We start from the raw sequence: 15,168 nt of genomic DNA on the forward strand, positions 1-15,168 counted from the left end.
ATCAGATAAAATAGACTTTCAAATAAAGTCTGTGAAAAGAGACAAAGATGGACACTACATAATGATCAAAGGATCAATCAAAGAAGAAGATATAAAAATTATATCTTTATTTTATATATATATATAATATATTACATATATATATTACATATAACAATTATATATAATGAATAAATATATATGCACCCAACATAGGAGCCCCACAATATGTAAGGCAAATGCTAACGAGTATGGGAGGGGAAATCAACAATAGCACAATAATAGTGGAAAACTTCAATACCCCACTCACAGCTATGGATAGATCAACCAAACAGAAAATTAACAAGGAAACACAAACTTTAAATGACACAACGGACCAGCTAGACCTAATTGATATCTATAGAACATTTCACCCCAAAACAATCAATTTCACCTTTTCTCAAGTGCACATGGAACCTTCTCCAGATTAGATCATATCCTGGGCCATAAATCTAACCTTGGTACATTAAAAAATATTGAATCATTCCAGTCATCTTCTCTGACCACAATGCAGTAAGATTAGATCTCAATTACAGCGGGAAAAAAAAACCTATTAAAAATTCAAACATATGGAGGTTAAATAACAAGCTTCTGAATAACCAACAAATCATAGAAGAAATTTAAAAAGATCAAAATATGCATAGAAATGAATGAAAATGAAAACATAACAACCCAAAATCTATGAGATTCTGTAAAAGCAGTGCGAAGGGGAAAGTTCACAGCATTACAGGCCTACCTCAAGAAACAAGAAAAAAGTCAAATAAATAACTTAACTCTACACCTAAAGCAACCAGAGAAGCAAAAAATGAAGAACCCCAGGGTTAGTAGAAGGAAAGAAATCTTAAAAATTAGGGCAGAAATAAATGCAAAAGAAACTAAAGAGACCATAGCAAAAATCAACAAAGCTAAAAGCTGGTATTTTGAAAAGATAAACAAAATTGACAAACAGTTAGCAAGACTCATTAAGAAACAAAGGGAGAAGAACCAAATTAACAAAATTAGAAATGAAAATGGAGAGATCACGACAGACAACACTGAAATACAAAGGATCATAAGAGACTACTACCAGCAGCTCTATGCCAATAAAATGGACAACTTGGAAGAAATGGACAAATTCTTAGAAAAGTATAACTTTCCAAAACTGAACCAGGAAGAAATAGAAGATCTTAACAGACCCATCACAAGCACGGAAATCAAAACTGTAGCCAGAAATCTTCCAGCAAACAAAAGCCCAGGGCCAGGTGGCTTCACAGCCAAATTCTACCAAAAATTCAGAGAAGAGCTGACACCTATCTTACTCAAACTATTCCAGAAAATTGCAGAAGAAGGTAAACTTCCAAACTCATTCTATGAGGCCACCATCACCCTAATTCCAAAACCAGACAAAGATGCCACAAAAAAAGAAAACTACAGGCCAATATCACTGATGAACATAGATGCAAAAATCCTTAACAAAATTCTAGCAAACAGAATCCAACAACATATTAAAAAAAAATCATACACCATGACCAAGTGGGCTTTATCCCAGGAATGCAAGGATTCTTTAATATCCACAAATCAATCAATGTAATACACCACATTAACAAATTGAAAGATAAAAACCATATGATTACCTCAATAGATGCAGAAAAAGCCTTTGACAAAATTCAACACCCATTTATAATTAAAACTCTCCAGAAAGTAGGAATAGAAGGAACATACCTCAACATAATAAAAGCTATATATGACAAACCCACAGCAAACATTACCCTCAATGGTGAAAAATTGAAAGCATTTCTCCTGAAATCAAGAACAAGACAAGGGCGCCCACTCTAACCACTACTATTCAACATAGTTTTGAAGTGTTGGCCACAGCAATCAGGGCAGAAAAAGAAGTAAAAGGAATCCAGATAGGAAAAGAAGAAGTGAAACTCTTGCTGTTTGCAGATGACATGATCCTCTACATAGAAAACCCTAAAGACTCTACCAGAAAATTACTACAGCTAATCAACGAATACAGTAAAGTTGCAGGATATAAAATTAACACACAGAAATCCCTTGCATTCCTATACACTAACAAGGAGAAAACAGAAAGAGAAATTAAGGAACAATACCATTCATCATTGCAACAAAAAGAATAAAATACTTAGGAGTATATCTACCTAAAGAAACAAAAGACCTATACATAGAACACTATAAAACACTGATGAAAGAAATCAAAGAGGACACAAACAGATGGAGAAATATACCGTGTTCATGGATTGGAAGAATCAATATTGTCAAAATGGCTATACTACCCAAAGCAATCTATAGATTCAATGCAATCCCTATCAAGCTACCAACGCTATTTTTCACAGAACTAGAACAAATAATTTCACAATTTGTATGGAAATACAAAAAACCTCGAATAGCCAAAGTAATCTTGAGAAAGAAGAATGGAACTGGAGGAATCAACCTGCCTGACTTCAGGCTCTACTACAAAGCCACAGTCATCAAGACAGTATGGTACTGGCACAAAGACAGAAATATAGATCAATGGAACAGAATAGAAAGCCCAAATATAAATCCACGAACCTATGGACACCTCATCTTCAACAAAGGAGGCAAGGATATACAATGGAAAAAAGACAACCTCTTTAACAAGTGGTGCTGGGAAAACTGGTCAACCACTTGTAAAAGAATGAAACTAGAACACTTTCTAACACCATACACAAAAATAAACTCAAAATGGATTAAGGATCTAAATGTAAGACCAGAAACTATAAAAGTCCTAGAGGAGAACATAGGGAAAACACTCTCTGACATAAATCACAGCAGGATCCTCTATGACCCACATCCCAGAATATTGGAAACAAAAGCAAAACTAAACAAATGGGACCTAATGAAACTTAAAAGCTTTTGCACCACAAAGGAAACTATAAGCAAGGTGAAAAGACAGCCCTCAGATTGGGAGAAAATAATAGCAAACGAAGCAACAGACAAAGGATTAATCTCAAAAATATACAAGCAACTCCTCCAGCTCAACTCCAGAAAAATAAATGACCCAATCGAAAAATGGGCCAAAGAACTAAACAGACATTTCTCCAAGGAAGACATACAGATGGCAAAAAAACACATGAAAAGATGCTCAACATCACTCATTATCAGAGAAATGCAAATCAAAACCACAATGAGGTACCATTACACGCCAGTCAGGATGGCTGCTATCCAAAAGTCTACAAGCAATAAATGCTGGAGAGGGTGTGGAGAAAAGGGAACCCTCTTACACTGTTGGTGGGAATGCAAATTAGTACAGCCGCTATGGAAAACAGTGTGGAGATTTCTTAAAAAGCTGGAAATAGAACTGCCATATGACCCAGCAATCCCACTTCTGGGCATACACACCGAGGAAACCAGATCTGAAAGAGACACGTGCACCCCAATGTTCATCGCAGCACTGTTTATAATAGCCAGGACATGGAAGCAACCTAAATGCCCATCAGCAGATGAATGGATGAGGGAGCTGTGGTACATATACATCATGGAATATTACTCAGCCATTAAAAAGAATTCATTTGAATCAGTTCTAATGAGATGGATGAAACTGGAGCCCATTATACAGGATGAAGTAAGCCAGAAAGATAAAGACCATTACAGTATACTAACACATATATATGGAATTTATTAAGATGGTAACAATAACCCTACATGCAAAACAGAAAAAGAGACTCAGATATATAGAACAGACTTTTGGACTCTGTGGGAGAAGGCGAGGGTGGGATGTTTCAAGAGAACAGCATCGAAACATGTATATTATCTAGGGTGAAACAGATCACCAGCCCAGGTTGGATGCATGAGACAAGTGCTCGGGCCTGGTGCACTGGAAAGACCCAGAGGGATCGGGTGGAGAGGGAGGTGGGAGGGGGGGACCGGCATGGGGAATACATGTAAATCCATGGCTAATTCATTTCAAGGTATGACAAAAACCACTGCAATGTTGTAAAGTAATTAGCCTCCAACTAATAAAAATAAATGAAAAAAAAAAAGAACTAAGTGAAGTGGAGCTAGGCAATCTATCTGAGGAGTTAAAAGTAGTGACTGTAAAGATGGTTAAAAAACTTGGAAGAAGAATGGATATAGAGAGCAAGAAGTTGTAAGTTTTGAAAAGAGAATTAGAAAATCTAAAGCACAACCAAACTGAGCTGAAGAATACATAAGTGGAAATGCAAGATATACCAGAATGAATCAATAATGTTTAAATTATACAGAGGAGTGGGTCAGTGAGCTAGAAGACAAAGGAGTGGAAATTACTGGTGTGGAACAGGAAAAAAAAAAGAATGAGAAGAAATGAGAACAATTTTAGAGACCTCTGAAACAATACCTAGTGCACTAATATTCACATTATAGGGGTTCTGGAAGGAGAAAAGAGAAAAGTACTGAGAACATATTTGAATACAAAATAGCTAAAACCTCCCAACCATGAAAAATGAAATAGACAACTAACTCCAGGAATCAAAGAGAATACCAAACAGGATTAACTCAAAAAGAAACACACCAAGACACATTGTAATTAAAGCTGTAAAAATTAAAGATAAAGTTGTTATTTAATCACTAAGTTATGTCCAATTCTTTCATGACACCATGGGCTATAGTTCTCCAGGCTCCTCTGTCCATGAGATTTTCACAGGCAAGAATACTTGAGTATGTTGTCATTTCCTTCTTTAGGAGATTTTCCCAATCCAGAAATCGATCCCATGCCTCCTGCATTGTCAGAGGAATTCTTTACCACTGACCCATCTAGGAAGCCCATAAAGAGAAAATATTAAAAAGCAACAAGGGAGAAGTAACAAATAACATATAAGGGAACTTCCATAACGCTATCAGGTGATTTTTCAATAAAAACATCACAGGCCAGAAGTAGTGGCATGATATATTTAAAGTGATGAAAGAAAAAACTACAGTCAAAACTACTGAGCAAGGCTCTCATTCAGATTTGATGAACAGATAGAAAACCAAGCCTGAAAGCCTTCAGTATCACAAGCCAGCCTTGAAAGAAATGTTAAAGTAACTTTTCTAAGCAAAAAAGAAGAGGCCACAATTAAAGACATAAAAATTACAAAATGAAAAACGGAATAGATAAAGGCAATCATACGGTAAAGGTAGAAATTATCTACACACAAGTTATGAGAAATGTTAAAAGACAAAAAGCAATACAACAAAATACATTCACAATCAACAGCTAAGGAACATACAAAATAATTAGATGGAAAATATAATACCAAAAACAGTAACTGTGAGGTGGGAGCGTACATATACAGATTTCTTTACATGCATTTGAAAGTAAGGGATCAGCAACTTATAGCAGTCAAGTATAAAAATATAGATGGCTACAGAAAAACCTCAGGGAAACCACAAACCAAAATTTAATAAAAAAGAAAAAAGAAATCCAAACATAACACTAAAAATAGTCATCAATTACAAGAGAACAGATAAGATTAAAGGGAAAAAAAAAATCTATAAAAACAATCCCCAAAACAATGAACAAAATAGCAAAATATACACAAGTAAGCACTATTTTGTTTATTTTGAAATAGACATCAGATGTGAAAATATAAACATCTTAATAAGTGCATGTTATCCAGATCACAGGATAATGTATAAATTTTTGTTCTTCATTTTACTTACATTTATTTGACTCTAGCTCCATAATGAATGTGACTTTTTCTATACTAAATGATTGATAAGTTTGAATAAATAGATTTTTATATCACACAGAAACATAAATAATTTAAAACCAAACTAAGAACTAGATGGATGTCATAAAATTCAAATACATCAAATTACACAAAATGTAATTAATCTATATGCATTTAAAATATTCCAGGGTATTAGAAAGCAAATAAATATGAGTTAATTAATGATATACTATGTTTATAATTAACACAAGTCTATATGATTTGTTCTTATACTATCCCATTCTGGAATATTTTTTCAAATAGTAACTCTTTTCCACTGTTAGCAGGGATATATATTATTATAGCTTATCCATAGGCCATTTGGCAATATGTATGAAGAGTTTTAAAATGACAGAGAAAAATACTGCTTTAGGGATTCATTACCAAGTAGTTTAACATAGGTAAAAGACATATATTCTAATTTATATATTAACTTGGTAATAAGATAGATGTGGAAATTTAATTTCCTTTCTCTTTATCGGAATTTCTTATACAGGAATATATATCACATTTTTAATTAATGTTTTCTTTTTAAATGCTAGTGAAGCTGCTCAGTCATATCTGACTCTTTGCGACCCCATGGACTGTAGCCTACCAGGCTACTAAGTCCACGGAATTTTCCAGGCAAGAGTACTGGAGTGGGTTTCCATTTCCTTCTCCAGGGGATCTTCCTGACCCAGGGATTGAACCTGGGTCTCCCACATTGCAGGCAGCGACTTTACCATCTGAGCCACCAGGGAAGTCCAAGTTTTAAATGCTATAAAAAACACTTGTGGAAAATACTTACTTGTAGGCAACCTTACTTATTTCATCATCACGAATATCCCTTTCCATTTCTATTCTGTTTTGTTTAACTCTGAGTTTGGCTTTTTCAAGATTGTCTATGGTTTCTAGAAGTTCTCCATGAAGTTGTTTGTATATTTCCATTACCTAGAAATAAAAATATGTATGCTAATATACACACTTAATGGCTAATTAAAATAATCAGATCACAGAAAGATCAGAGAAAGGTTTTATAGTAGTTCTGGTGTAGATTATAAACATTCTTTATATTGATTTTTGTTCCCTATTTAGTCTATTGTTTAGCACAGCAGAGTTTCAGATTTCTTATATGCCCTGAGAGACATCAATACTAGCGATGTACAAAAGTTACTGAAGAAAATAACTTCACTATCCCAGTTAATATGACCAAAATAAAATCATTATCTTTTCACCTACAAAAACTAAGACTTTGTATTTGCTCTTGTTGGTCAAATACTTTACTGTAGAAAAATCAAACACCACCAATGAAGAATTGAAAACTGAAAAAATCACTTATAATCTTCTCACTCATAAATAACCATTATTATCTTCATGCAAGGATCCAAAAATATTCCATTTTTATTGTTTTCATTAATTATTAGACATCATAAACCATCTCCCTTTCCTCTCTAGCTCTCCCTTCTCTGTCAAACTAAAGGGAAAGGGTGGTTGTAGTTGTCATGGTTGGAAGGAACAACTGTTCAGAATGTCCTGTTGGAAAGCTAGAGGGTGAGGAGTAGAAGGACTAGGTAGTGAGCAGTCCTTTCACTAGGGGCCAAGTGGTGGATCAACACAAAGCAGTACCCTCCTAAATAAAGCAACAATCTTCATTAATATCAGTTTTATTTCATTGTATCAGTATTATTGTGATAGGAACATTTAATATGATTATCTATCTTTTAACAAATTTTTAAGTGTACAAGATCCCCTGGAGAAGGAAATGGCAACCCACTCCAGTATTCCTGCCTGGGAAATCTCATATAGAGGAGCCTGGTAGGCTACAGTCCATGGTGGCACAGAGTCTAACAACAAAGTGTACAATACAGTAAACTGTAGGCATTATGATGTACAGCAGATCTCTAGAACTTATTCATCTTGCATAACTAAATCTTCACACCCATTGAAAAACAGCTCTCCATTTCCCCTCAAGTCCCTACCAATCAACATCTCTGCTTCTACGAAGATAACTATTATAGACATCTTATACAAGTGGAATCACCCAGTATTCGTCTGTGACCTCTTTAGTACTTAGCATAATGATGCTCTCCAGGTTCATCCATGTTGTCACATATGGCAGTTTTCCTTCCTTTTTTTAAGGCTGAATTATATTCCACTGTATGCTTGCATCACATACAGTTTAGAATTAGCTTGTCAACCTCCACAAAGAGAACTGTTGAGATTTTGTGACTGCACTCAATTTACAGAGCATTTTGGAAAGAATGTTACAAAATTTAGCCTTTTAAGCCATTAACATCATTTATCGATATCAGTTCAGTCAGTCAGTTCAGTCGCTCAGTCGTGTCTGACTCTTTGCAACCCCGTGAATCGCAGCACGCCAGGCCTCCCTGTCCATCACAAACTACCGGATTTTACTCAAACTCATGCCCATTGAGTTGGTGATGCCATCCAGCCATCTCATCCTCTGTCATCCCTTCTCCTCCTGCCCCCAATCCCTCCCAGCATCAGGGTCTTTTCCAATGAGTCAACTCTTCACATGAGGTGGCCAAAGTATTGGAGTTATAGCACTTCTCAAATTCTCTCAGAAATATTCATAGTTTTCTTAATAGAGGCTGTGCATGTCATTTGTTACATTTATTCTAGATATTTTATATTTTATCTTCTAATGAATGCTATTTTTAAATAAACTTTTCTTTCAGATTTGTTTCTGGTATATAGGAAAGTATGGATTTAAAATTTTACCTTTGTATTCAACTATAATTCATCTGTGGACATGTTTAAAGTTCATGTATACATAACCACATAATCTGTACAGCAAAGGAAACCATCAACAAAACAAAGAGACAACCTACCCAATGGGAGAAGGTATTTGCAAATCATATATTCAATATGAGGTTAATATCCAAGTATATAAAGAACTCATACATCTCAATAACAAAAAAACCAAACAACTCAATTTAAAAATGGGCAAAGGGGATAAACAACAAGTCCTACTGTATAGCACAAGGAACTACATTCAATATCCTGTGATAAGCTATAATGGAAAAGAATAAAAAAGAATAAAAAAGAATATATATGTATGTACATGTTAACTGAATCATTTTGATGTATAGCAGAAATTAATACAACATTGTAAATCAACCATATTTTTTAAAAATGGGCAAAGGGGCTGAATAGACTTCTTTGGGGGGTCCTGTCATCTTGTTACATTCTTTTTTACATTCTTTTTACACTGACTGCAACAACTCCAGAGAAATTCCTAGATATATATGTATATTTTTTTTAATTTGAAAAAAAATTTTTTTTCTTTCCTATTTTCTATTTTTTCTCTTTTATTTTCTTTTAAAATTCCCTATTACTCCCCCATTACTCCTCAACTTTCATTTTCATATATTTTTACAATTTTTTTAATTAGGGAAAAAAAAATTTTTTTATTTTTTTTTATTTTTCTTGTTTTTCTCTCCTATTTCCTTTTAAAGTCCTCTAATACTCCTCTATTATTCCTTAATTTTCATTTTCATTTCACTATAACCTTGCCAAAAAAAAAGAGAGAGAGAGAGAAACCCTATTTTTAAACCGAACTTCATATACATTTCTAAATTTTTTGTGTGTTTTTGTTTTTGTTTTTAAATATTGTATTTCAAAGAGTCTAACTTCTACACTAGATTTTTAATCTTTGTTTTTCAGTATGTGATATAAATTTTGGACATTTAAGAATCCAATATTCAGTTTCCATTTCTATTCAGGAGTGTGGTGATTACTCTCCCACTTTTGACTCTCTGTTTTCTACCTCAGAACACCTCTATTTCCTCCTTTCCCCTTCTCTTCCCAATCCAATTCTGTGAATCTTTGTGGGTGTCTGGGCTACGGAGAACACTTTGGGAACAGATAACTGCGTAGATCTGTCTCTCTCCTCTTGAGTCCCCTTTTTCTCCTCCTGCTCACCTCTATCTCCTTCCTCCCTCTCCTATTCTTCATGTAACTCTGTGAACCTCTCTGGTTGTCTCTCACGGTGGAGAATCTTTTCACCATTGACCTAGAAGTTTTATTATCAGTGCTGTATAGTTGGAGAAGTCTTGAGACTATTGGAAGAATAAAACTGAAATCCAGAGGCAGGAGACTTCAGCCCAAAACCTGAGAAAACCAGAAAACTCCTGACTACACGGAACATTAAGGAATAAGAGACCATCCAAAAACCTCCATACCTACACCAAAACCAACCACGACCCAAGAGCCAATAAGCTCCAGTACAAGACCTACCACGCAAATTCTTTAGCAACGCAGGAACACAGACCTGAGTGTCAACATACAGGCTGTCCAAAGTCATACCTAACACATAGACTCATTGCAAAACTCATTACTGGACACTCCATTGCACTCCAGAGAGAAGAAATCCAATTCCATGCACCAGAATGCTGATACAAGCTTCCCCAACCAGGAAACCTTGACAAACCAATCGTCCAACCCCACCCACTGGGTGAAACCTCCACAATAAAAAGGAACCACAGACCACAAGAATACAGAAAGCCCACTCCAGACACAGCAATCTAAACATGATGAAAAGGCAGAGAAATACCCAACAGGTAAAGGAACATGAAAAAAAGCCCACCAAGTCAAGCAAAAGAGGAGGAAATAGGGAATCTACCTGAAAAAGAATTTAGAATAATGATAATAAAAATGATCCAAAATCTTGAAAACAAAATGGAGTTACAAATAAATAGCCTGGAGACAAAGATTGAGAAGATGCAAGAAATGTTTAACAAGGACCTAGAAGAAATAAAAAAAAGTCAATTAAAAATTAATAATGAAATAAATGAGATCAAAAACACTCTGGAGGGAACCATGAGTAGAATAACAGAGACAGAAGATAGGATAAGTGAGTTAGAAGATAAAATGGTGGAAATAAATGAAGCAGAGAGGAAAAAAGAAAAAAGAATCAAAAGAAATGTGGACAACCTCAGGGACCTCTGGGACAATGTGAAACGCCCCAACATTCGAATCATAGGAGTCCCAGAAGAAGAAGACAAAAAGAAAGGCCATGAGAAAATACTCGAGGAGATAACAGCTGAAAACTTCCCTAAAATGGGGAAGGAAATAGCCAACCAAGTCCAAGAAACCGAGAGAGTCCCAAACAGGATAAACCCAAGGTGAAACACCCCAAGACACATATTAATCAAATTAACAAAGATCAAACACAGAGAACAAATATTAAAAGCAGCAAGGGAGAAACAACAAATAACACACAAAGGGATTCCCATAAGGCTAACAGCTGATCTATCAATAGAAACACTTCAGGTCAGAAGGGAATGGCAGGACATACTTAAAGTAATGAAAGAGAATAACCTACAACCTAGATTACTCTACCCAGCAAGGATCTCATTCAGATATGAAGGAGAACTCAAAAGCTTTACAGACAAGCAAAAGCTGAGAGAATTCAGCACCACCAAACCAGCTCTTCAACAAATACTAAAGGATCTTCTCTAGACAGAAAACATAGAAAGGTGGTATAAACGTGAACCCTAAACAACAAAGTAAATGGCAACGGGACCATACCTATCAATAATTACCTTAAATGTAAATGGGTTGAATGCCCCAACCAAAAGACAAAGGCTGGCTGAATGGATACAAAAGAAAGACCCCTATATATGCTGTCTACAAGAGACCCACCTCAAAACAAGGGACACATACAGACTAAAAATGAAGGGCTGGAAAAAAATATTCCACGCAAACGGAGACCAAAAGAAAGCAGGAGTCGCAATACTCATATCAGATAAAATAGACTTTCAAATAAAGGCTGTGAAAAGAGACAAAGATGGACACTACATAATGATCAAAGGATCAATCCAAGAAGAAGATATAACAATTATAAATATATATGCACCCAACATACAAGCACCGCAATATGTAAGGCAAACGCTAACAAGTATGAATGAGGAAATTAATAGTAACATAATAATAGTAGGAGACTTTAATATCCCACTCACAACTATGGATAGATCAACTAAACAGAAAATGAACAAGGAAACACAAACTTTAAAGGACACAATGGACCAGTTAGACCTAATTGACATCTATAGGACGTTTCACCCCAAAACAATCTAGTTCACCTTTTTCTCAAGTGCACACAGAACCTTCGCCAGAATAGATCACATCCTGGGCCATAAACCTAGTCTTGGTAAATTAAAAAAAATTGAAATAATTCCAGTCATCTTTTCTGACCACAGTGCAGTAAGATTAGATCTCAATTACAGGAAAAAAAATTATTAAAAATTCAAACATATGGAGGCTAAACAACACGCTTCTGAATAACCAACAAATCATAGAAGAAATCAAAAAAGAAATCAAAATATGCATAGAAATGAATGAAAATGAAAACATAACGACCCAAAACCTATGGGACACTGTAAAAGCAGTGCGAAGGGGAAGATTCATAGCATTACAGGCCTACCTCAAGAAACAAGAAAAAAGTCAAATAAATAACTTAACTCTACACCTAAAGCAACCAGAGAGGGAAGAAATTAAGAACCCCAGGGTTAGTAGAAAGAAAGAAATCTTAAAAATTAGGGCAGAAATAAATGCAAAAGAAACTAAAGAGACCATAGCAAAAATCAACAAAGCTAAAAGCTGGTATTTTGAAAAAATAAACAAAATTGACAAACGATTAGCAAGACTCATTAAGAAACAAAGGGAGAAGAATCAAATTAACAAAATTAGAAATGAAAATGGAGAGATCACAACAGACAACACTGAAATACAAAGGATCATAAGAGACTACTACCAGCAGCTCTATGCCAATAAAATGGACAACTTGGAAGAAATGGACAAATTCTTAGAAAAGTATAACTTTCCAAAACTGAACCAGGAAGAAATAGAAGATCTTAACAGACCCATCACAAGCACGGAAATCAAAACTGTAGCCAGAAATCTTCCAGCAAACAAAAGCCCAGGGCCAGGTGGCTTCACAGCCAAATTCTACCAAAAATTCAGAGAAGAGCTGACACCTATCTTACTCAAACTATTCCAGAAAATTGCAGAAGAAGGTAAACTTCTAAACTCATTCTATGAGGCCACCATCACCCTAATTCCAAAAGCAGACAAAGATGCCACAAAAAAAGAAAACTACAGGCCAGTATCACTGATGAACATAGAGGCAAAAATCCTTAACAAAATTCTAGCAAACAGAATCCAACAACATATTAAAAAAAATCATACACCATGACCAAGTGGGCTTTATCCCAGGAATGCAAGGATTCTTTAATATCCGCAAATCAATCAATGTAATACACCACATTAACAAATTGAAAGATAAAAACCATATGATTATCTCAATAGATGCAGAAAAAGCCTTTGACAAAATTCAACATCCATTTATGATTAAAATTCTCCAGAAAGCAGGAATAGAAGGAACATACCTCAACATAATAAAAGCTATATATGACAAACCCACAGCAAGCATCACCCTCAATGGTGAAAAATTGAAAGCATTTCCCCTGAAATCAGGAACAAAACAAGGGTGCCCACTCTCACCACTACTATTCAACATAGTTTTGGAAGTGTTGGCCATAGCCATCAGGGTATAAAAAGAAGTAAAAGGAATCCAGATAGGAAAAGAAGAAGTGAAACTCTGTTTGCAGATGACATGATCCTCTACATAGGAAACCCTAAAGACTCTACCAGAAAATTACTAGAGCTAATCAACGAATACAGTAAAGTTGCAGGATATAAAATTAACACACAGAAGCCTCTTGCATTCCTATACACTAACAATGAGAAAACAGAAAGAGAAATTAAGGAAACGATACCATTCACCATTGCAACAAAAAGAATAAAATACTTAGGAGTATATCTACCTAAAGAAACAAAAGACCTATACATAGAAAACCATAAAACACTGATGAAAGAAATCAAAGAGGACACAAACAGATGGAGAAATACACCGTGTTCATGGATTGGAAGAAGCAATATTATCAAAATGGCTATACTACCCAAAGCAATCTATAGATTCAATGCAATCCCTATCAAGCTACCAACGCTATTTTTCACAGAACTAGAACAAATAATTTCACAATTTGTATGGAAATACAAAAAACCTCGAATAGCCAAAGTAATCTTGAGAAAGAAGAATGGAACTGGAGGAATCAACCTGCCTGACTTCAGGCTCTACTACAAAGCCACAGTCATCAAGACAGTATGGTACTGGCACAAAGACAGAAATATAGATCAATGGAACAGAATAGAAAGCCCAGATATAAATCCACGAACCTATGGACACCTCATCTTCAACAAAGGAGGCAAGGATATACAATGGAAAAAAGACAACCTCTTTAACAAGTGGTGCTGGGAAAACTGGTCAACCACTTGTAAAAGAATGAAACTAGAACACTTTCTAACACCATACACAAAAATAAACTCAAAATGGATTAAGGATCTAAATGTAAGACCAGAAACTATAAAAGTCCTAGAGGAGAACATAGGGAAAACACTTCTCTGACATAAATCACAGCAGGATCCTCTATGACCCACATCCCAGAATATTGGAAACAAAAGCAAAACTAAACAAATGGGACCTAATGAAACTTAAAAGCTTTTGCACCACAAAGGAAACTATAAGCAAGGTGAAAAGACAGCCCTCAGATTGGGAGAAAATAATAGCAAACGAAGCAACAGACAAAGGATTAATCTCAAAAATATACAAGCAACTCCTCCAGCTCAACTCCAGAAAAATAAATGACCCAATCGAAAAATGGGCCAAAGAACTAAACAGACATTTCTCCAAGGAAGACATACAGATGGCAAAAAAACACATGAAAAGATGCTCAACATCACTCATTATCAGAGAAATGCAAATCAAAACCACAATGAGGTACCATTACACGCCAGTCAGGATGGCTGCTATCCAAAAGTCTACAAGCAATAAATGCTGGAGAGGGTGTGGAGAAAAGGGAATCCTCTTACACTGTTGGTGGGAATGCAAATTAGTACAGCCGCTATGGAAAACAGTGTGGAGATTTCTTAAAAAGCTGGAAATAGAACTGCCATATGACCCAGCAATCCCACTTCTGGGCATACACACCGAGGAAACCAGATCTGAAAGAGACACGTGCACCCCAATGTTCATCACAGCACTGTTTATAATAGCCAGGACATGGAAGCAACCTAAATGCCCATCAGCAGATGAATGGATGAGGGAGCTGTGGTACATATACATCATGGAATATTACTCAGCCATTAAAAAGAATTCATTTGAATCAGTTCTAATGAGATGGATGAAACTGGAGCCCATTATACAGGATGAAGTAAGCCAGAAAGATAAAGACCATTACAGTATACTAACACATATATATGGAATTTATTAAGATGGTAACAATAACCCTACATGCAAAACAGAAAAAGAGACTCAGATATATAGAACAGACTTTTGGACTCTGTGGGAGAAGGCGAGGGTGGGATGTTTCAAGAGAACAGCATCGAAACATGT

The 15,168-nt window shown here is 35.4% G+C and overlaps 1 protein-coding gene across 4 annotated transcripts in view; it reads right to left on the reverse strand.

The window, feature by feature from the left end:
- CCDC178 (coiled-coil domain containing 178) overlaps window positions 1-15,168 on the reverse strand; it is a 395,761-nt gene that overhangs the window by 292,249 nt on the left and 88,344 nt on the right. For all 4 annotated transcript variants that reach the window (XM_070452800.1, XM_070452799.1, XM_070452797.1 and 1 more), the window contains one exon: window positions 6,499-6,641. In XM_070452800.1, the coding sequence (XP_070308901.1) occupies window positions 6,499-6,641 (143 nt within the window). The remainder of the gene's footprint in view (window positions 1-6,498; window positions 6,642-15,168) is intronic.

Source organism: Odocoileus virginianus, chromosome 22 (genome assembly GCF_023699985.2).
Source record: "Odocoileus virginianus isolate 20LAN1187 ecotype Illinois chromosome 22, Ovbor_1.2, whole genome shotgun sequence".
NCBI classification, from domain to species: Eukaryota; Metazoa; Chordata; class Mammalia; order Artiodactyla; family Cervidae; genus Odocoileus; species Odocoileus virginianus.